General features: G+C 46.7%; 3 protein-coding genes across 7 annotated transcripts; all 3 read left to right on the top strand.

Annotated features, from left to right (window-relative positions):
* Window positions 1–3,898: 3,898 nt before the first annotated feature.
* LOC133146534 (GDNF-inducible zinc finger protein 1-like) lies at window positions 3,899–7,670 on the top strand. Of its 3 annotated transcripts, XM_061270362.1 has the most exons (9): window positions 3,901–4,035; window positions 4,132–4,206; window positions 4,744–5,534; window positions 5,662–5,845; window positions 5,932–6,095; window positions 6,284–6,378; window positions 6,437–6,604; window positions 6,683–6,840; window positions 7,016–7,670. In XM_061270362.1, the coding sequence occupies exons 3-9, from the start codon at window positions 4,756–4,758 to the stop codon at window positions 7,484–7,486; spliced, it is 2,019 nt and encodes a 672-aa protein (XP_061126346.1). In that variant the 5' UTR covers window positions 3,901–4,035; window positions 4,132–4,206; window positions 4,744–4,755; the 3' UTR covers window positions 7,487–7,670. The 3 variants fall into 3 exon arrangements, with proteins under 3 accessions (XP_061126347.1, XP_061126346.1, XP_061126348.1); XM_061270363.1 differs by having other exon boundaries at window positions 3,899–4,206; window positions 6,284–6,294; XM_061270364.1 differs by lacking the exons at window positions 3,901–4,035; window positions 4,132–4,206 and having other exon boundaries at window positions 5,388–5,529.
* Window positions 7,671–8,084: 414 nt separating this feature from the next.
* Window positions 8,085–11,886, top strand: LOC133146537 (GDNF-inducible zinc finger protein 1-like). Its single transcript, XM_061270369.1, has 8 exons — window positions 8,085–8,336; window positions 8,858–9,636; window positions 9,763–9,946; window positions 10,033–10,199; window positions 10,413–10,507; window positions 10,570–10,737; window positions 10,818–10,975; window positions 11,116–11,886. Exons 2-8 carry the CDS (start codon window positions 8,867–8,869, stop codon window positions 11,413–11,415), a joined length of 1,842 nt encoding a protein of 613 aa, XP_061126353.1. The 5' UTR covers window positions 8,085–8,336; window positions 8,858–8,866; the 3' UTR covers window positions 11,416–11,886.
* Window positions 11,887–12,014: 128 nt separating this feature from the next.
* LOC133146536 (GDNF-inducible zinc finger protein 1-like) lies at window positions 12,015–18,619 on the top strand. Of its 3 annotated transcripts, none has more exons than XM_061270365.1 (10): window positions 12,015–12,253; window positions 15,331–15,817; window positions 15,945–16,128; window positions 16,215–16,378; window positions 16,486–16,669; window positions 16,756–16,922; window positions 17,136–17,230; window positions 17,292–17,459; window positions 17,540–17,697; window positions 17,849–18,619. In XM_061270365.1, the coding sequence occupies exons 2-10, from the start codon at window positions 15,357–15,359 to the stop codon at window positions 18,146–18,148; spliced, it is 1,881 nt and encodes a 626-aa protein (XP_061126349.1). In that variant the 5' UTR covers window positions 12,015–12,253; window positions 15,331–15,356; the 3' UTR covers window positions 18,149–18,619. The 3 variants fall into 3 exon arrangements, with proteins under 3 accessions (XP_061126349.1, XP_061126350.1, XP_061126352.1); XM_061270366.1 differs by lacking the exon at window positions 12,015–12,253 and adding an exon at window positions 13,488–14,426; XM_061270368.1 differs by lacking the exon at window positions 12,015–12,253 and having other exon boundaries at window positions 15,687–15,828.
* Window positions 18,620–20,402: the final 1,783 nt, after the last annotated feature.

Genomic DNA, 20,402 nt, shown 5'->3' with positions numbered 1-20,402 from the left:
TTTTGGTCATATTCAGACGGATGTCGACCGAGAAGTTCTCAACATTGGAAGCTCCAGTTGAAGGTTTTTGCAAGGCTAGAAGTGCGTCTTTTACATTGAAATGTTTTATTTTGAAAGGGAAGGATTTTCAACAATCAAATGTCCATTCATTTCTATTTTTATCATTTCCACACGCGTGTGGTCTCCTCCAAGGTAAATGGACCCAAAGCAAACGTGTGGGAGTCCGTTTGACACTGTATATCGAGACGGCGTATATTTGACTTGATGAAAAGCGATTCGCCTTGAGCCGTTGAGTCAACAAGCGTTGCTTCTCGGGGAAACCGAGAGCATCGTTTATTTTACTGAGACTCGCTTCCCCCGACCGCTTTAAAAAGCGCGTCGGTAATCTCTCGGAAATCTCTCCTCCCCGCGGGCCTTTTGCTCATCTTGGGGGTTCGCTACTTAGTTTTGCTATTAAAGCCCTTCGGAAAAGATGGAGAAAAAAAAACAAGACAGCCGAGGCTGGATTTTCAAATTAGCTGTGGAATCTGCGGTTTGTTTTAACATTGGGTGAGGAATTATTGACGACCAACCAGACAGAGAAACGTCCATGGGCCTACTACTTCTACCAATCGACCATCCAGTCTATTAACACTACATATGGTACATAAGATTTAAAAAAATTAAAAAGAGAAACCCGCGCACACAACCACACTCCCACAACTTCCCGTCCCGGCATCCATTTTCCTGCAGCGAAAACCTCCCTGTTATTATTACACAAGACTGGAGTTGGAGCTCAGCCACATTTCACAAGAGTCGGTGCATTGGAGGGTTAACAATGCGGCTGCGGTCGTCCGCCCCGCAGGAAGGAAGATATTTGCTTTGGTTGTCACGAAAAGAAAGAGAAAAAAAATGAATAGACGACAAAACTCAACTTGTTGGATGCTAGCTTTCCGATAGGGACGGGAACTAAGGATATCAAATTATCTCTATCCGTTTTCATTTCTATCGAACTACTAGTTGCGTTTACGTGGCTCTATGAGTGTTGAAGCTGGAAAAATGTGACGGGAAAGCCTCCAGAATCAGGCACACGGACCAAGAGTATCATTCCACACAAAGCCACATAACTGGTGCATGTGCGTGCACGCCATATGTGATTAGAAGGTCCGAGCGGCAGGGGAGACAAGTGATGCAATTCCGCAGGAGCGAAGCCAGAGAGGACACGAGGAGGGTGGCGGCGGACAGGAAGTTAGAAAGGAGGGAGGATAGGATTGCTCCTGGGGGTCTGACATTTGTCATTTTTAACATTAGTTTCTTTTGTTTTTCTATTATGTAATTTTTTTCTAATGTTTTTCGGTATTTTTGCCCAGTATATATATTATTTATATACCATACTTTTTTTTTCCCAATATTTCTTATTTTCCCAGCAGATCTTTTTGTACTTCTTTGCATTGGGTCCATTATTTGAAGAAGGCTGGTGTCCAAGAAACCCCGAAGGAGAGCGATGGAAGAGCTCTGCTGAGGGAACATATTGCATTGTGGGAAAACACCTGCCTGACTAAGCGTGCCACAAATGTTACCAAAAGAGCGTGCGAGTCACTTATTAAGGTTGGGATCTATTTTAGCTGCAGTAGGTAAGCCCTCTATTTCTGAACACGGCGGCTGTGGCAGTGGGCGGCCGGCCGTCCTTGAGGCTCTCAAGTGCGGGATTCGGTTACAGCGGAGGGAACACTGGCAAGGACGAATGAAGGAGGAGGAGGAGGAGGAGGAAGGAGAAGGGGGGAAGGAGGGAGGGAGAAGAGGGAGGGAGGGTTCCACTGGGAACACAGGCGGTGAGTCAGAGGCCAAAGTAACTCCATCTCGGAATTCCGACTATCTATTCATCAGTGGATGGATGGAGAAGCAAAGCTGTTCAATGAAATGCCAGGGAGCTTCTTTTCAACGCTTTTCATTCAGTGAAAATGAGTCTGCGGATATGGGATGAAACCGTCTTTGTTTAAGCACGTTCCCACACTATGATTTGCTCATTTGCTCCCCATGTATTAAATAATTCTTTGGCTTTGGCAAGACAAGTTCTTTCCGATGAAGTCCTCAGAGGGACACATTTTAGGAAACAACAGGATTCATAACAGCGACGTTGCCCAATGGGTATTTCAAGACAAATAGTGGAGCAACACATGGAGACAGACAGATCACAATAGTCAGGCTTATATGAGTCTGCAAAAAAATGACATGAGTGGTGCTTAGAGTAATTGTAATATAATGGATATATGCTTTTTATTTAATACTTGTGTATTTTTATGTGGGTCTAGCTACTCTGTACTTCTTTCATAACATATTTTGTTTAGCTCAATTTTTTAAATATATTTTAGTTTAATATTTTGTCATCTGTTATTACCTGTTTGGCTGGGATCAATCACATGCTTCTTACTGCCACTCCTTGTCCTTGACCTTTCTGGTTTACTGTCTTCCAAATTCTGAGGGGGGGAGTGAGTATCGTCCTTAGATTAACATGACACAAAATGTCCAGTCACGCACTAGTTAAGCTGGAAGCCAGAAAAGCCTGTTGATGGAGGGAAACATTTGGTTTCGTTTTTCTGCAAAAAGCATCAAGCCTCATCAGGCCAACAAAACTAGACCACAATTATGAAGCTCTGCTTTCAACTGTCTTCATCCTGTTCTTGAGGTCTCGGCTCAACTCGCCAGGTCTAGACTCTCGTGGTGTGGCATACAGCCATTCTGGCTTTCGATAATCTGGTGTCTTTCAGCAATAAGATTGAGACTAAAAGACACAATTGAGTCATTTTTTTGTTTGCTGAACTGATTTCCTAAGCGTACGATTACAATTGATAAACGTGGACCAAAAACATTAACAGAATGATTGATGTTTATTGTGGAATAAGCTTGAGGGGAACGGAAGGCCAAACCACCGCAGAACAAGGAACTGGACCCGTTGAAAGTTGGTCTGGCTCGAACCCATTGAGCTCAAATGGTACAAAGGGAAGACTGCGGTTCTTCTTGGAGTGCATACACCACCATGGCGTCACCGCTGCTTTGCGTTCTTCTCAGTTAAGTTCTGCAATTTGGCCTTTTCTCATCTTTGGTGAGAAGCTGCAGGACTTGCTGCATCCAGTTTAGTTTTGTAAAACAAAATGAAAATAAGTCAATCACCTTGAACTAACTTCAATTCAGGGTTTGGTTATCCTTGACTACAGTGGGAAGAATCAAAGAAAATGAGTGCAAAGCTCTGGTGCTGCGTGCAGTATGAGTCACCGAAGCGAGGAAACACTGCAGGCTCGCAGGATTCATTATGATAAATGGGAGCTGTATGGATTTCTTTGTGGAGACAAGAAACCTTGGCAACAGCAGAACGCACCTCTCACCCATGCATGTAGTGGTGTATGGATGCTTACAATGTGCTTTGCATCTCTGAGGATGATTGATGTCATTGTGAGTATGAAAAGATTACCTACGCTCTTCCTTAGAGGCGGCTTGTTTATCAAGTGTCTCCCACTGAACTCCAAGTTTTAGACTGTATCAGCATAAATTGACTACTTAAGCACCTCGTTTGACGTGCAATGTGCAGTACTACTTGCTAGGTGCATTTTAAGGTGAAAAACAAAAAACCTAAAAGATTATGACGATAAGATGCACCCATATGTACTATACTTTTTTTTTTTAAACGCTTGTCTTACGTTGACTAGCTACGCAATGGCGCCATCTCGCGGACAAAGTGTTAACACAAAAACACAAACTTGCTGATCCCCATGTGTGAATTGTGAGAACTAAACATAAAATACAAACATATCAACACAGAACAATAATTGCTTACATAAATATGTCAAGAAAGAGGGTGATGTGTTTTTAGTGCACTTGTGTATAACGAGAGGGCTAGATTGCGCATGCGTACATCGTCTAGGAGAACTACGGAAAGCTATTGGAGATAAACTCGGTTAACGTCATTGCAAAAGGAAGCGCTAAGAAAAACAGACCAAGAATATGTTCATATTTATTCTCCATGAACAACATTTTCTGCAACCTTACGTTTATTTCTAAGTAATATTACACGTTATTACTCCTGTTTAACATTTGTTTCCCTTCATGTTGTTTGTCTAATTGGTCTACCCGTCCATTTTTTCCCTGCGGATTAAGTTCCGTAGCATTTGAATAACCACAGGGATCAGCGTTCGCTACTGTTCATGGGGCTGCCATTTTAGCGACCTTACGGTAAGAAAGACGCTCTCTCTCTTCAATGTTAATCGCTGCACACACTCGTTTGCGCGATGCTAAAATGAGCAGTAAGAGCCCAGATCCCGTGTTTTTCTATGCAATTTAACGCTAGCTTTTGGTCAAATCGTATTGCCAATTGTGCAAACATCACAACCCCGACCAACTGTTTTGTACGTGACAATAACACGGTTGCAGTTGTTACATTGTTATAACACAAGTGCCATTATGCAACATTGCCTGTGATCTCTATGCACGTTTGTTTCTGAATGTGTTTACACATTTAATAGTCATGCAAGGTTTCGAATTACGGTTTCAAGGACCCCCCTTCTTTTAGCCTTCTATATATCTTATGTTGCCTCGACCCTTCTTACCTTCCATCCATATAAATAAAGTTTATTTTATATTATGCATTACACTAAGACTATTGTCCCAATAATGGCTTGTATCCCGAAAAATGCAATGGGTCACTTGTAACTCAAAGCACATCTTCTTGGCACCGACTAAATCCTGCAGTTTAACTCAATTTCTATCCAGACTCACTACAAGATGGGCATGGGGGTGATCCAGCTCAGCTCCCAAACACACCACCAGAATATCCTGAATGCCCTCCACCACCTGAGGCTGCAGGGACACTTGAGTGACATCAAGGTCCAGGTTGACTACCAAGGCCACGCGCAGACATTTCAGGCTCATCGGGTGGTTCTCGCAGCTTCTAGCGATTACTTCAGGAACATTTTCCTATCACCGGACGCCACCCCTGACCAGATCTCGCTCTCCAACATGCATCCATGTGACTTTTCTGACTTTTTGGAGTTTGTGTATACAGGTAAGGCGGAAGTGGCTCAGAGCAGGATGGGGGACATGCAAGCGGCCGCCAATATTTTGGAATGCGAGGAGCTGGCCATAGTTTGCAGCATAAATCATACTTCGCAGTCAGACGTAGTAGAAGAGTCATCACCAGAGACCGAGACTGGCATAAAGAAGCCGCAAAATAGTCAACTGCCTCCGGAGAGCTCTGAGTGCCTTTCTAAAAGATCCAAAGGGAAGAGCACCAAACTCAAACGGTGCATCCCAACTACAGATGAGGCATTTAATGCTGAAGAGGACAATGACACCACATGCGCATCCTCACCTGCCTTGCCTCGCTTTGATAAGGACACGCAGAGTCCAAACGACGCCGAGGAAATATTGCTGGTGTCCGCAAGCGAGGACGAGGACGATGAAGAGAGTGGTAGGGTGTCCAAGAGAGCCTCCAAGGGGAAGTTCGTGTGCAGTGACTGTATGCGGAGCTTCCACTACGAGCGGAGCTACCTGAAACACGTGAGGTTGGTGCTAGATTGGGACACCTTATTTTTACTTACTGGCCTATTTTTGAAGCCTCAATGTGGCAGTGTGGGAAAAGTCCAGTCATCAACCAGTGGCTCAAGTTGTTCTCCTCTCGCTTTGCAACAGCACCTGCCACGGAGTGAAAGCCGAGCTGGTCTATCGCTGCGAGACCTGCATGAAGACCTTCTCCAACCGCAGCAACTTGAGGATCCACGAGAAGCACGTTCACAGCAGCGAACGGCTCTTCACCTGCGATGTCTGCGCCAAGACCTTCAAACGCAAGAAGGACGTGGTCCGCCACCAAAAACAGGTCAGGAATTTTGAAATGCTCGGACCAGTCCCTTTGAGTAGTCTATTCACTTCACCGCACTTCCTGACTTGCCCTTCTCTTTTTAGGTGCATGATCCACATATGCACCAGTGCTCTGAATGTGGCAAGAGGTTGAGCTCCAAAGCATCGCTCATGTTGCACAAGCAGACGCATAGCGGCATCAAGGCCTTTATCTGCACGGAGTGCGGTTCCCGCTTCACCCAGAAGTCGGCTCTCAACATGCACCACAGGTACGAGCTTGGTCATCAAAGCGTACAGATCACTTAATGTCATTGCACTAAAAGGTACTTTGCCGTTGGTGTCCCACAGGTATGACAACACAGTCCCATTTTGTTTGATCTTATCAATGCGTTCCAAATGGGAGCTCTTTTGTGTGTTGCTATTGTGACATATGACATCAGAGTGCGGTTGTGTTCAGGATCCACACGGGTGAGAAGCCCTTCGCCTGCGACGAGTGTGACGCCCGCTTCACCCAGAAAAGCATGCTGGCCTATCACAAGCGCTCCCACACGGGTAAGACCCAGTTAGGATCTTGTCTTTTATAACGCTGTGGTCAACTTCTGTTGTGAAGGTGAGAAGCCCTTCATGTGCGAGGCCTGCGGGAAGAGCTTTGCATCCAAGGAGTACCTGCGCTACCACTCCAACATCCACACCGGCTCCAAGCCGTTCAAGTGCGAGCACTGCGGCCGCGGCTTCGCTCAGAGGAACTCGCTACGGCAGCATTTGACGGTCCACACAGGTGAGCATCCGATTCGGATCATCTGTAGCACGCAAGCATTTAAAGCTGACAGTCATTTGACATCCTGCCCCGTCCCAGGTGAACGTCCTTACGCCTGCAATGACTGCGACAAGCATTTTACGCAACTCAACGCACTTCAGCGGCACCAGCGCATCCACACCGGCGAAAAGCCCTACATGTGTGGGTTGTGCAACCGCACTTTCACTGACAAGTCTACTCTTCGCCGTCACACCACGGTGAGTATCACACATCTCGTAACATGATGACCCAACAAACCAAAGTACGACCAACTTAAGTAATACAAACCAACTATACGTCAAACAAAAAAATAACTAGCTAACTACACATTTCATAGTAAACTAAGAAATAATTTATCTTGTGGCCTTTTCCCCCACCATTTCCCAACTTTAGACTCATGATGCCAATGCACCGTGGAAGAACTACCTGGTCGTCTTGGAGGGTAATGTGGAGAAGAAATCCAAAGCTCAAGACAAGGGGACAGCGCAGGAGAAAAAAAGCAATGCCAAAAAGGCATCCAAAAGCAAAGTCCCCTCTCCCACCACCACTGTCCTCCCGCCCGACAAGGCTGGGCCGGGAGCAGTCGCCCTGGAGACTCACGACCACACCGAGATGCTGCCCGAGGCTCAGGTGGTAACGTCAGATGGCAGCGGCGGCGTCGTCATCACTTTGGACAGACCTTTTGTCATGCCAGTTGAGGAAAACATCTCCGAGACTGCCCACTCAATCTCCGCAGAGACCCCCAGCATGTCATCCCTGCTTGAAGAGGCCGCATCGCAAACCATTCTGGCTCAACAAGAGGAGGCGGCGCAACCGGACATTTTGACCGTGGTCGTGTCTGACAAGATGTGTCAAGAAGTTTAAACGTAGCAAAGGACACTGGAGAGTAAAGCAAATGACAACCAAGCAAATCCCTCTAAAATCTAAATAAAATGTAAAATAAATATCCCATTTAATCATCGCTGTAATAATTACAATTTGTGGTTATTTTAGCTTTTGTACAGAAATTGTGGCTAACAGCCAGCATAAAAACAAGTTGCAGAATCTACTCAATGACTTTGTCATGAATACTATGAACATTTCTTTTACAGTCACCCAGAAAGTACTGTTTTAATGTTTTGTTTCTCATTTTCTTAGCTGTGTATCACAAGTAGCCACAAGGTGGCGCAGATTCCCCGCAAACTATATAGGCCGGAACGTTGAAGCGTTTCAAAGGATTTGTGCCACTTTGTGGCTACACAAAGTCTTGCTGATCCTCATATGTGAATTGTGACAACTAAACCTAAAATACAAATACAAAAATATCAACACAGCAAAAATACTGCTTAAATATGTCAAGAAAGAGGTTCAAGGTTTTTTTTGTGAAATTGTGTATGACGAGGGGGTTACATTGCGCATGCGTACATCGTATTAGAGCTCTACGGAAAGCTATTGGTGACAAACTAACTTTAACTTTATTGCGAAAGGAAATGCGAAGAAATGAAGACCAAATTTGTGTTTATTGTTTTCCCCATGAACAACATTCCCTGCAACCTCGCATATATTTTAAGTATTATTGCACGTTTGAATTACTGTTTAAAATTTGTTTGCCTTCATGTTGTTTGTCTAAGTGGAGTTGCCGTCCATTTTTTCCCCTGCGGAGGTCACGTATGCGTTTTGAATACTCACAAGGATCAGCGTCTGTTCGTGAGGCTGCCATTTTAGCAACCTTACGGTAAGAACGACGCTCTCTCTCTCTTTCTTCAACAAATTTTGCAGCACACACTCTCATCCGCGCGATGCTATAATTAGCAGTAACTGATCCCGTGTTTTTCTATGCAATTTAACGGTAGCTTTCGGTCTCGTTCAAATCATATTGCCAATTGTACAAACATCAGTACCCCGACCAAATGTTTTGTACGTGAAAACCACACGGTTGCGGTCGTTACATTGTTATAACACAAGTGCCATTACGGTTACGGCCTGTGATCTATGCACGTTTGTTGCTGCATGTGTTAACACATTTAATAGTTACGCAAGGATTCGAATGACGGTTTCAAAGACAATGTTAGGTGGCACGTGGCCCCCTTCTTTTAGCCTTCTATATATCTTATGTTGCCTCGACCCTTCTTACCTTCCATCCATATAAATAAAGTTTATTTTATATTATGCAATGGGTCACTTGTAACTCAAAGCCCCAGTGTACATCTTTTTGGCACCAATTAAACTCTGTAGTTGAACTCAATTTCTATCCAGATTCAATGCATGATGGCCATGAAGGTGATCCAGCTCAGCTCCAAAACACACCACCAGAATATCCTGAACACCCTGCACCACCTGAGGCTGCAGGGACACTTGAGTGACATCACGGTCCGGGTTGACTACCAGGGCCACGCGCAGACCTTTCAGGCTCATCGGGTGGTTCTCGCAGCTTCTAGCGATTACTTCAGGAACATCTTTCTATCACTGGACGCCACCCCTGACCAGATCACGCTCTCCAACATGCATCCATGTGACTTTTCTGGCTTTTTGGAGTTTGTGTACACGGGTAAGGCGGAAGTGGCTCAGAGCAGGATGGAGGACATGCAAGCGGCCGCCAAGATTTTGAAATGTGAGGAGCTGGCCAGAGTTTGCGGCATAAATCATACTACGCAGTCAGATGTGGTAGAGGAGTCCTCACCAGCGACCGAGACTGGCATAAAGAAGCCGCAAAATAGTCAACTGCCTCCGGAGAGCTCTGAGTGCCTTTCTAAAAGATCCAAAAGGAAGAGCACCAGACTCAAATGGTGCATCCCGATTGAAGATGAGGCATTTAATGCTGAAGAGGACAATGACAACACCACATATGCATCCTCACCTCACTTTGATAAGGACACGCAGAGTCTAAACGACACCGAGGAAACAGTGCTGGTGTCCGGAGGCGAGGACGATGATGAGAGTGGCATGGTGTCCAAGAGAACATCCAAGACGACGTTTGTGTGCAGTGACTGTCAGCGGAGCTTCCACTACGAGCGGAGCTACCGGAAGCACGTGAGGTTGGTGCTAGGTTGGGACACCTTGTTTTTAGTTACTGTCCTATTTTTGAAGCCCAATGTGGCAGGGTGGGAAACATCCAGTCATCAACCAGTGCCTCAAGTTGTTCTCCTCCCGCTTTCCAACAGCGCCTGCCAGGCACTCAGAGGTGAGCTGGTCCATCAATGCGAGACCTGCATGAAGACTTTCTCCAACCGCAGTAGCTTGAGGATCCACGAGAAGCACGTTCACAGCAGCGAACGGCTCTTCACCTGCGATGTCTGCGGCAAGACCTTCAAGCGCAAGAGGGATGTGACCCGCCACCAAAAACTGGTCAGGAATTTTCAAATGCTCCAACCAGTCCCCTTCAGTAGTCCATTCACTTCACCGCACTTCCTGACTCGTCCTTTGCTTTTAAGGTGCATGATGGTCCACATATGCAGCAGTGTTCTGAATGTGGCAAGTGGTTGAGGTCCAAAGCATCGCTCATGTTGCACATGCGGATACATAACGGCATCAAGAACTATGTTTGCATTAAGTGCGGTTCCCGCTTCATCCAGAAGTCGGCTCTCAACGCGCACGAAAGGTAGGAGCTTGATGTTGAACAGTCCTGTTTTGGATCTTCGTTGGCTCAAAGCGTACAGATCGCTTAATGTCAAAAGGCATTTTGCTATTATTGTCCCACAGGGATGACAACATAGTCCCATCTTTTTTATCTTGCCAGCCAATGCATTCCAAATGGGAGCTCTTTTGTCTGTTGCTATTGTGAAATATGACATCAGAGTATGGTTGTGTTCAGGACCCACACGGATGAGAAGCCCTTCGCCTGCAACCTCTGTCACGCCCGCTTCAAACAGAGAAACTCACTGGTCTATCACAAACGCTCCCACATGGGTAAGACAACCCAATTAGGATCTTGTCTTTCATAGCGCGATGGTCAACTTCTGTTGTTCAAGGTGAGAAGCCTTTTAAGTGCAAGATCTGCGGGAAGGGCTTCTCAGCCAAGGAGTACCTGCGCCACCACGCCAACGTCCACACGGGCGCCAAGCCGTTCAACTGTAAGTACTGCGGCCGCAGCTTCGGTCAGAGGAACTCGCTACGGCAGCATTTGATGGTGCACACAGGTGAGCATCCGATTCGGATCATCTGTAGCACGCGAATTTGTAAAAAGCTGCTATTCATTTGACATCCCGCCTCATCCCAGGTGAACGTCCTTACGCCTGCAATGACTGCGATAAGCATTTTACGCAGCTCAACGCCCTTCAGCGGCACCAGCGTATCCATACCGGCGAAAAGCCCTACATGTGTGGGTTGTGCAACCGCACTTTCACCGACACGTCTACTCTTCGCCGTCACACCAAGGTACTCGTAACATGATGAACCAACAAACAAAAGTACAACATGACGGTCAAAAAAAAAAAAACTAGCTAACCACTCATTTCATAGTAAATTAAGAAATTATTTATCTTGTGGCCTTTTCCTCCACCGTTTCTCAACTTTAGATTCATGATGCCAATGCTCCGTGGAGGAACTACCTGGTCGTCTTGAAGGGTAATGTGGAGAAGGAACCCAAAGCTCAAGACAACCTCGAGGCTCAGGTGGTAACGTCAGATGGCAACGACTACATCACTTTGGACAGACCTTTTTACATGCCCGTGGAGCAAATCTCCTCCGATACCCCCAGCATGTCATCCCTGATGGAAGAGGTCGCCTTGCAAACCATTCTGGCCCCCCAAGAGCAGGCGGCGCAACCGAACATTCTGACCGTGGTCGTGTCTGACAAGATGTTTAAAAAAGTATAAATGTGGCAAAGGACACTGGGGAATAAAGCAAATGACAACCAAGCAAATCCCTCTAAAATCTAAATAAAATGTAAAATAAACATCCCATTTAATCTTAGCTGTAATAATTACAATTTGTGGTTATTTTAGCTTTTGTACAGAAATCGTAGCTAACAGCCTGCATAAAAACAAGTTGCAGAAACTACTCAATGACTTTGTCATGAATACTATGAACATTTCTTTTAAAGTCACCCAGAAAGTACTGTTTTAATGTGTTGTTTCTCATTTTTTATAGCCGTGTATCACAAGTAGCCACAAGGTGGCGCAGATTCCCCGCCGGAACGCTGAAGTGTTTCAGAGGATTTGCGCCACTTTGTGGCTACACAAAGTCTTGCTGATTGCCACGTGTGAATTGAGAACTAAACGTAAAATACAAATACAAACATATCAACACAGCAAATATACTGCTTAAATTAATATGTCAAGAAAGAGGTTCAAGTGTTTTTTGTGAAATTGTGTATGACGAGGGGGGCTACATTGCGCATGCGTACATCGTATTAGAGCTCTACGGAAAGCTATTGGTGACAAACTACCTTTATTGCGAAAGGATGTGCTAAGAAACCAAGACCTAATTTGTGTTTATTGTTTTCCCCATGAACGACAATTCCTGCAACCTCGCACATATTTTTAAGTACTATTAGACGTTTGAACTCCTGTTTAACATTTGTTTGCCTTCATGTTGTTTGTCTAAGTAGAGTTGCCGTCCATTTTCTCCCTTGCGGATTAGGTCCCGTATGCGTTTTGAATACTCACAAGGATCAGCGTCTGTTCGTGAGGCTGCCATTTTAGCAACCTTACGGTAAGAACGACGCTCTCTCTCTCTCTCTTCAACAATTTTCGCAGCACACACGCTCATGCGCGCGATGCTATAATTAGCAGTAACTGATCCCGTGTTGTTCTATGCAATTTTACGGTAGCTTTTAGTCAAATCGTATTGCGAATTGTGCAAACATCAGAACTGTTCTGTACGTGAAAACCACACGGTTGCGGTCGTTACATTGTTATAACACAAGTGCCATTACGGTTACGGCCTGTAATCTATACACGTTTGTTGCTGCATGTGTTAACACATTTAATAGTTACGCAAGGATTCGAATTTCGGTTTCAAAGACAATGTTAGGTGGCACGTGGCCCCCTTCTTTTAGCCTTCTATATATCTTATGTTGCCTCGACCCTTCTTACCATCCGTCCATCCATCCATTTTCTTCCGCTTATCCGGGGTCGGGTCGCGGGGGCAGCAGCTTCAGGAGGGACTCCAAGACTTCCCTCTCTCCAGCCACTTCATCTAGCTCATCCCAGGGGATCCCAAGGCGTTCCCAGGCCAGCTGAGAGACATAGTCTCTCCAGCGCGTCCTGGGTCGTCCCCGGGGTCGACATTGTTCCTCCTGAATCCGAGGTTCGACCTCCCGACGGACCCTCCTCTCCAGCACCCCTGAATAGACCTTACCAGGGAGGCTGAGGAGTGTAATTCCCCTGTAATTGGAACACACCCTCCGGTCCCCCTTCTTAAAGAGGGGAACCACCACCCCAGTCTGCCAATCCAGAGGCACTGTCCCCGATGTCCACGCGATGTTGTAGAGACGTGTCAGCCATGACAGCCCCACAACATCTAGAGCCCTTAAGAAATCCGGGCGGATCTCATCCACCCCCGGGGCCTTGCCACCGAGGAGGTTTTTAACTACCCCAGTGACTTCGACCCCAGAGATTGGAGAGTCCGCCTCAGAGTCCCCAGGCCCTGCTTCCACAATGGAAGGCGTGTAGGTGGAATTGAGGTCTTCGAAGTATTCTCCCCACCGACACACGACGGCCATCTCCACTGTAAACAGTGTTGACGTTGCACTGCTTCCCCCTCCTGAGACGCCGGATGGTGGACCAGAATTTCCTCGAAGCCGTCCGGAAGTCATTCTCCATGGCCTTGCCAAACTCCTCCCACGCCCGGGTTTTTGCATCAGCAACCGCAGAAGCCGCGTTCCGCTTGGCCATCCGGTACCTGTCAGCTGCCTCCGGAGTCCCGCAGGCCAAAACGGCCCGATAGGACTCCTTCCTTCTTCAGCTTGACGGCATCCCTTACCGCCGGTGTCCACCAGCAGATTCGGGGATTGCCGCCACGACAGGCACCAATGACCTTACGGCCACAGCTCCGGTCAGCCGCCTCAACAATGGAGGCGCGGAACAAGGTCCACTCGGACTCAATGTCCCCCGCCTCCCCTGGGACGTGGGAAAAGCTCTGCCGGAGGTGGGAGTTGAAGCTCTTCCTGACAGGGTATTCCGCCAGACGTTCCCAGTAGACCCTCACAGAGCGTTTGGGTCTGCCAGGTCGGACCGGCATCTTCCCCCACCATCGAAGCCAACCCACCACCAGGTGGTGATCAGTTGACAGCTCCGCCTCTCTCTTCGCCCGAGTGTCCAAAACATGCGACCGCAAATCCGATGACACGACTACAAAGTCGATCATCCAACTGCGGCCTAGGGTGTCCTGGTGCCAAGTGCACACATGCACACCCTTATGTTTGAACATGGTGTTCATTATAGAAAATCCGTGTCGAGCACAGAAGTCCAATAATAGAACACCGCTCGGGTTCAGACCGGGGGGGCCGTTCCTCCCAATCACGCCCTTCCAGGTCTCACTGTTATTGCCCACGTGAGTATTGAAGTCACCCAGTAGAATGATAGAGTCCCCAGAAGGAGAGCTCACCAGCACTTCCTCCAGGGACTCCAAGAAGGGTGGGTACTGTGAGCTGCCGTTTGGTGCATAGACACAAACAACAGTCAGGACCCGTCCGCCCACCCGAAGGCGGAGGGAGGCTACCCTCTCGTTCACCGGGGTGAACCCCAATGTGCAGGCGCCCAGCCGGGGGGCAATAAGTATACCCACACCTGCTCGACGCCTCTCACCGTAAGCAACTCCAGAGTGGAAGAGAGTCCAACCCCTCTCGAGAGGGCTTGTACCGGAACCCAAACTGCGCGTGGAGGCAAGTCCGACTATATCTACCGTTTTTTTCCGTGTATAGTGCGCAAAATTTAACGAATTTATTGTCCTAAAATCTGGGGTGCGCATTATACATGGGTACAACATTTTTTTATTTATTTTTTTTTATTTTTTTTTTAAATTTTTTTTTAGAAAACAAAACCAACAACAGGACTGACCGACAAAGTCGTGGAAGAAAAAGACAGGGTGACATTACCAAAGACAGGAACAGAAAGCAAACAGACATAATGACAGTAACACATGCAATGATCCGACGGTGAGCGAGGGGCAGACAGGACTTAAATACAAAACACGTTACATCGATTGAGGTGACACAGGAAGAGAGGGGCGACGCGAACAGAAACTATGGCAACCTAGACACATAGCAAAACTGGGGACGAGACGTGACAAATGTCCCTCGAAATGAAACTTGAAATCACCAAGTTTTGGTTTCCAAGGGTGTTTTTATTCCTCTTCAACGTCTCTCCCATACAGAGCCGCCTTTTTCACGTCCGCACGCCTTTTTCCCGTGCGCGCACGGAGCGCGGTGGTGCGTTTATGGGCAGTCGGAGAAATCAACGCCAACAAAAAAAATTACATCCAGTTATGGTTCCGGTTAAGACCATACCAAAGACTATAAAAATGGGACCCATTGCCTCCCTGCGTGTGTGACGATCATTGGGACAAATAAAATAAAATTGGGTGCGTATTATACATGGGTACAGGCTTTTTTCCAGCATCAACATGGCATTTTTAGGGTGCGTATTATACATGGAGGCGCATTATACACGGAAAAAAACGTTACTTCAAGAACATCTTTCTATCACTGGACGCCACCCCTGACCAGATCACACTCTCCAACATGCATCCATGTGACTTTTCTGACTTTTTGGAGTTTGTGTATACAGGTAAGGCGGAAGTGGCTCACAGCAGGATGGGGGACATGCAAGCGGCCGCCAAGATTTTGGAATGCGAGGAGCTGGCCATAGTTTGCAGCATAAATCATACTTCGCAGTCAGACGTAGTAGAGGAGTCATCACCAGCGACCGAGACTGGCATAAAGAAGCCGCAAAATAGTCAACTGCCTCCGGAGAGCTCTGAGTGCCTTTCTAAAAGATCCAAAAGGAAGAGCACCAGACTCAAATGGTGCATCCCGATTGAAGATGAGGCATTTAATGCTGAAAAGGACAATGACAACACCACATATGCATCCTCACCTCACTTTGATAAGGACACGCAGAGTCGAAACGACACAGAGGAAACAGTGCTGGTGTCCGGAGGCAAGGACGATGATGAGAGTGGCATGGTGTCCAAGAGAACATCCAAGAGGAAGTTCGTGTGCAGTGACTGTCAGCGGAGCTTCCTCTACGAGCGGAGCTACCGGAAGCACGTGAGGTTGGTGCTAGGTTGGGACACCTTATATTTATTTACTGGCCTATTTTTGAAGCCTCAATGTGGCAGTGTGGGAAACGTCCAGTCATCAACCAGTGCCTCAAGTTGTTCTCCTCCCGCTTTGCAACAGCACCTGCCACGGAGTGAACGCCGAGCTGGCCTATCGCTGCGAGACCTGCATGAAGACCTTCTCCAACCGCAAAAACTTGAAGATCCACGAGAAGCACGTTCACAGCAGCGAACGGCTCTTCACCTGCGATGTCTGCGCCAAGACCTTCAAGCGCAAGAAGGACGTGGTCCGCCACCAAAAACAGGTCAAGAATTTTGAAATGCTCGGACCAGTCCTTTTGAGTAGTCCATTCGCTTCACCGCACTTCCTGACTCGTCCTTTGCATTTTAGGTGCATAATCCACCTATGCACCAGTGCTCTGAATGTGGCAAGAGGTTGAGCTCCAAAGCATCGCTCATGTTGCACAAGCGGACGCATAGCGGCAGCAAGGCCTTTATCTGCACTGAGTGCGGTTCCCGCTTCACCCAGAAGTCGGCTCTCAACATGCACCACAGGTACGAGCTTGGTCCTGAAAAGTTCTGTTTTGGACCTTCGGTGGATCAAAGCGTACAGATCACTTAATGTCATTGCACTAAAATGCACTCCTCCCGCTTTGCAACAGCACCTGCCAGGCACTCAAAGGTGAGCTGGTCCATCAATGCGAGACCTGCATGAAGACCTTCTCCAACCGCAAAAATTTGAAGATCCACGAGAAGCACGTTCACAGCAGCGAACGGCTCTCCACCTGCGATGTCTGCGGCAAGACCTTCAAGCGCAAGAGGGATGTGACCCGCCACCAAAAACTGGTCAGGAATTTTCAAATGCTCCAACCAGTCCCCTTCAGTAGTCCATTCACTTCACCGCACTTCCTGACTCGTCGTTTGCTTTTAAGGTGCATGACGGTCCACATATGCAGCAGTGTTCTGAATGTGGCAAGTGGTTGAGGTCCAAAGCATCGCTCATGTTGCACATGCGGATACATAACGGCATCAAGAACTATGTTTGCATTAAGTGCGGTTCCCGCTTCATCCAGAAGTCGGCTCTCAAAGAGCACGAAAGGTAGGAGCTTGATGTTGAACAGTCCTGTTTTGGATCTTCGTTGGCTCAAAGCGTACAGATCGCTTAATGTCAAAAGGCACTTTGCTATTATTGTCCCACAGGGATGACAACATAGTCCCATCTTTTTTATCTTGCCAGCCAATGCATTCCAATTGGGAGCTCTTTTGTCTGTTGCTATTGTGAAATATGACATCAGAGTATGGTTGTGTTCAGGACCCACACGGATGAGAAGCCCTTCGCCTGCAACCTCTGTCACGCCCGCTTCAAACAGAGAAAATCACTGGCCTATCACAAACGCTCCCACATGGGTAAGACAACCCAATTAGGATCTTGTCTTTCATAGCGCTATGGTCAACTTCTGTTGTCAAGGTGAGAAGCCTTATAAGTGCGAGACCTGCGGGAAGGGCTTCTCAGCCAAGGAGTACCTGCGCCACCACGCCAACGTCCACACGGGCGCCAAGCCGTTCAAGTGCAAGTACTGCGGCCACAGCTTCGGTCAGAGGAACTCGCTACGGCAGCATTTGATGGTGCACACAGGTGAGCATCCGATTCGGATCATCTGTAGCACGCGAATTTGTAAAAAGCTGCTGTTCATTTGACATCCCGCCTCATCCCAGGTGAACGTCCTTACGCCTGCAATGACTGCGATAAGCATTTTACCCAGCTCAACGCCCTTCAGCGGCACCAGCGTATCCATACCGGCGAAAAGCCCTACATGTGTGGGTTGTGCAACCGCACTTTCACCGACACGTCTACTCTTCGCCGTCACACCAAGGTACTTGTAACATGATGAACCAACAAACAAAAGTACAACCAACTTAACTAACACGACGGTCAAAAAAAAAAAATTGCTAACCACCCATTTCATAGTAAATTAAGAAATCATTTATCTTGTGGCCTTTTCCTCCACCCTTTCTCAACTTTAGATTCATGATGCCAATGCTCCGTGGAGGAACTACCTCGTCGTCTTGAAGGGTAATGTGGAGAAGGAACCCAAAGCTCAAGACAACCTCGAGGCTCAGGTGGTAACGACAGATGGTAACGACTTCATCACTTTGGACAGACCTTCTTACATGCCCATGGAGGAAATCTCCTCCGATACCCCCAGCATGTCATCCCTGATGGAAGAAGTCGCCTCGCAAACCATTCTGGCTCCCCAAGAGCAGGCGGCGCAACCGAACATTCCGACCGTGGTCGTGTCTGAAAAGATGTTTAAAAAAGTATAAATGTGGCAAAGGACACTGGAGAATAAAGCAAATGACAACCAAGCAAATCCCTCTAAAAATTTAAATAAAATGTAAAATAAACATCCCATTTAATCATCGCTGTAATAATTACAATTTGTGGTTATTTTAGCTTTTGTGTAGAAATTGTGGCTAACAGCCAGCATAAAAACAAGTTGCAGAATCTACTCAATGACTTTGTCATGAATACTATGAACATTTCTTTTACAGTCACCCAGAAAGTACTGTTTTAATGTTTTGTTTCTCATTTTTTTAGCGGTGTATCACAAGTAGCCACAAGGTGGCGCAGATTCCCCGCCGGAACGCTGAAGCGTTTCAGAGGATTTGCGCCACTTTGTGGCTACACAAAGTCTTGCTGATTCCCATGTGTGAATTGAGAACTAAACGTAAAATACGAATACAAACATATCAACACAGCAAATATACTGCTTAAATAAATATGTCAAGAAAGAGGTTCAAGTTTTCTTTGTGAAATTGTGTATGACGAGGGGGGCTACATTGCGCATGCGTACATCGTATTAGAGCTCTACGGAAAGCTATTGGTGACAAACTACCTTTATTGCGAAAGGATGTGCTAAGAATACAAGACCAAATTTGTGTTTATTGTTTTCCCCATGAACGACACTTCCTGCAACCTCGCACATATTTTTAAGTTTTATTAGACGTTAGAACTCCTGTTTAACATTTGTTTGCCTTCATGTTGTTTGTCTAAGTAGAGTTGCCGTCCATTTTCTCCCTTGCGGATTAGGTCCCGTATGCGTTTTGAATACTCACAAGGATCAGCGTCTGTTCGTGAGGCTGCCATTTTAGCAACCTTACGGTAAGAACGACGCTCTCTCTCTCTCTCTTCAACAATTTTCGCAGCACACACGCTCATGCGCGCGATGCTATAAATAGCAGTAACTGATCCCGTGTTTTTCTATGCAATTTTACGGTAGCTTTTTGTCAAATCGTATTGCCAATTGTGCAAACATCAGAACCCCGACCAACTGTTTTGTACGTGAAAACCACATGGTTGCGCTCGTTACATTGTTACAACACAAGTGCCATTACTGTTACGGCCTGTGATCCATACACGTTTGTTGCTGCATGTGTTAACACATTTAATAGTTACACAAGGATTCGAATTATGGTTCCAAAGACAATGTTAGGTGGCACGTGGCCCCCCTTCTTTTAGCCTTCTATATTATGTCGTTATGTGCGTCGAAGCAAGCACCATACGTTTAGAGGACAGCGGTTTAATAAACTCACACGAGGATCCAGAGAGCAAACACTACCACTTGGTTGCGTTACATCCGGGGAGCCAGAGGAGCTTGCGCCTTGCAGTCTGAGCTACGGTAGCCGTGCAGGACACTTCTTTAGCACAATACACAATCATGCAATTCTCTACATTGCAATGCAATATTGTTAACTAAAAAACTGTAGTATACAAATGTGACATGACAGTCCAACAATAAACAATTCTGCGTAAAACTGGCAGCATAAAATTTACTGAACTAACAAATTATTCCTCTTGGAAATGCACGAAGGTACACTTGGTAATAATGACAAGTATGTAAACAACCTTAGAGCTTAACTTTTTTTCAAAATGTAACTAACAAACATGCAGTTCAATCCTTATACTTCGGATCCGGCTTAGAAATCCGACCTGAGTGAGTCACATAAGCAGAACAATTGTGTGACACTCGGGTGGGCAAGTCAGCTGGAGAAGTTGTTGATTGCTCATTGGTGGAGTAGTGAGCAGATGGCTGAGAGAAGTGAGACGGTCGGGCATGTGGACTGGATAGAAGAGGGTCTGGTGTACTCGGAACTGGTGGTTGAGAGTTATGATCAGAGTCGGCGTGCAAAGGTGGGGTTGGTTCAGCAACAGGAAGGATGTGCCGGCGATTCCTCCTGGGGATACCTCTGTTGGATTCAACGATGTAGGAGCGCGGCTCTTTGCAAGCCTGAACCACTTTCCCGAGGCGGTCATATCCTTCTGCAGTCTGTAACCGGACTATTTGTCCTCTCACAAGTGGCACTAGAGGGCGACTTGTTGCATCATAGTTCTGCTTTTGAACAAGTCTTCTCCTTTTGAAGCTGAGTAGCAACTTGTTTTGCACCCTTTATTGTAGGCACAAGCAGATTGTTGTTGACAGGAAAGGTAGAACGTGTCTGGCGAGACATGAGACGCTGTGCAGGTGATCCAAGCGTGTTGTCTCGAGGAATGTTCTTGAGGTTGAGCAGGTTAAGAAAA

Source organism: Syngnathus typhle, linkage group LG22 (assembly GCF_033458585.1).
Source record: "Syngnathus typhle isolate RoL2023-S1 ecotype Sweden linkage group LG22, RoL_Styp_1.0, whole genome shotgun sequence".
Taxonomy (NCBI): Eukaryota; Metazoa; Chordata; class Actinopteri; order Syngnathiformes; family Syngnathidae; genus Syngnathus; species Syngnathus typhle.
This window is presented reverse-complemented; position numbering and strand designations above follow the sequence as displayed.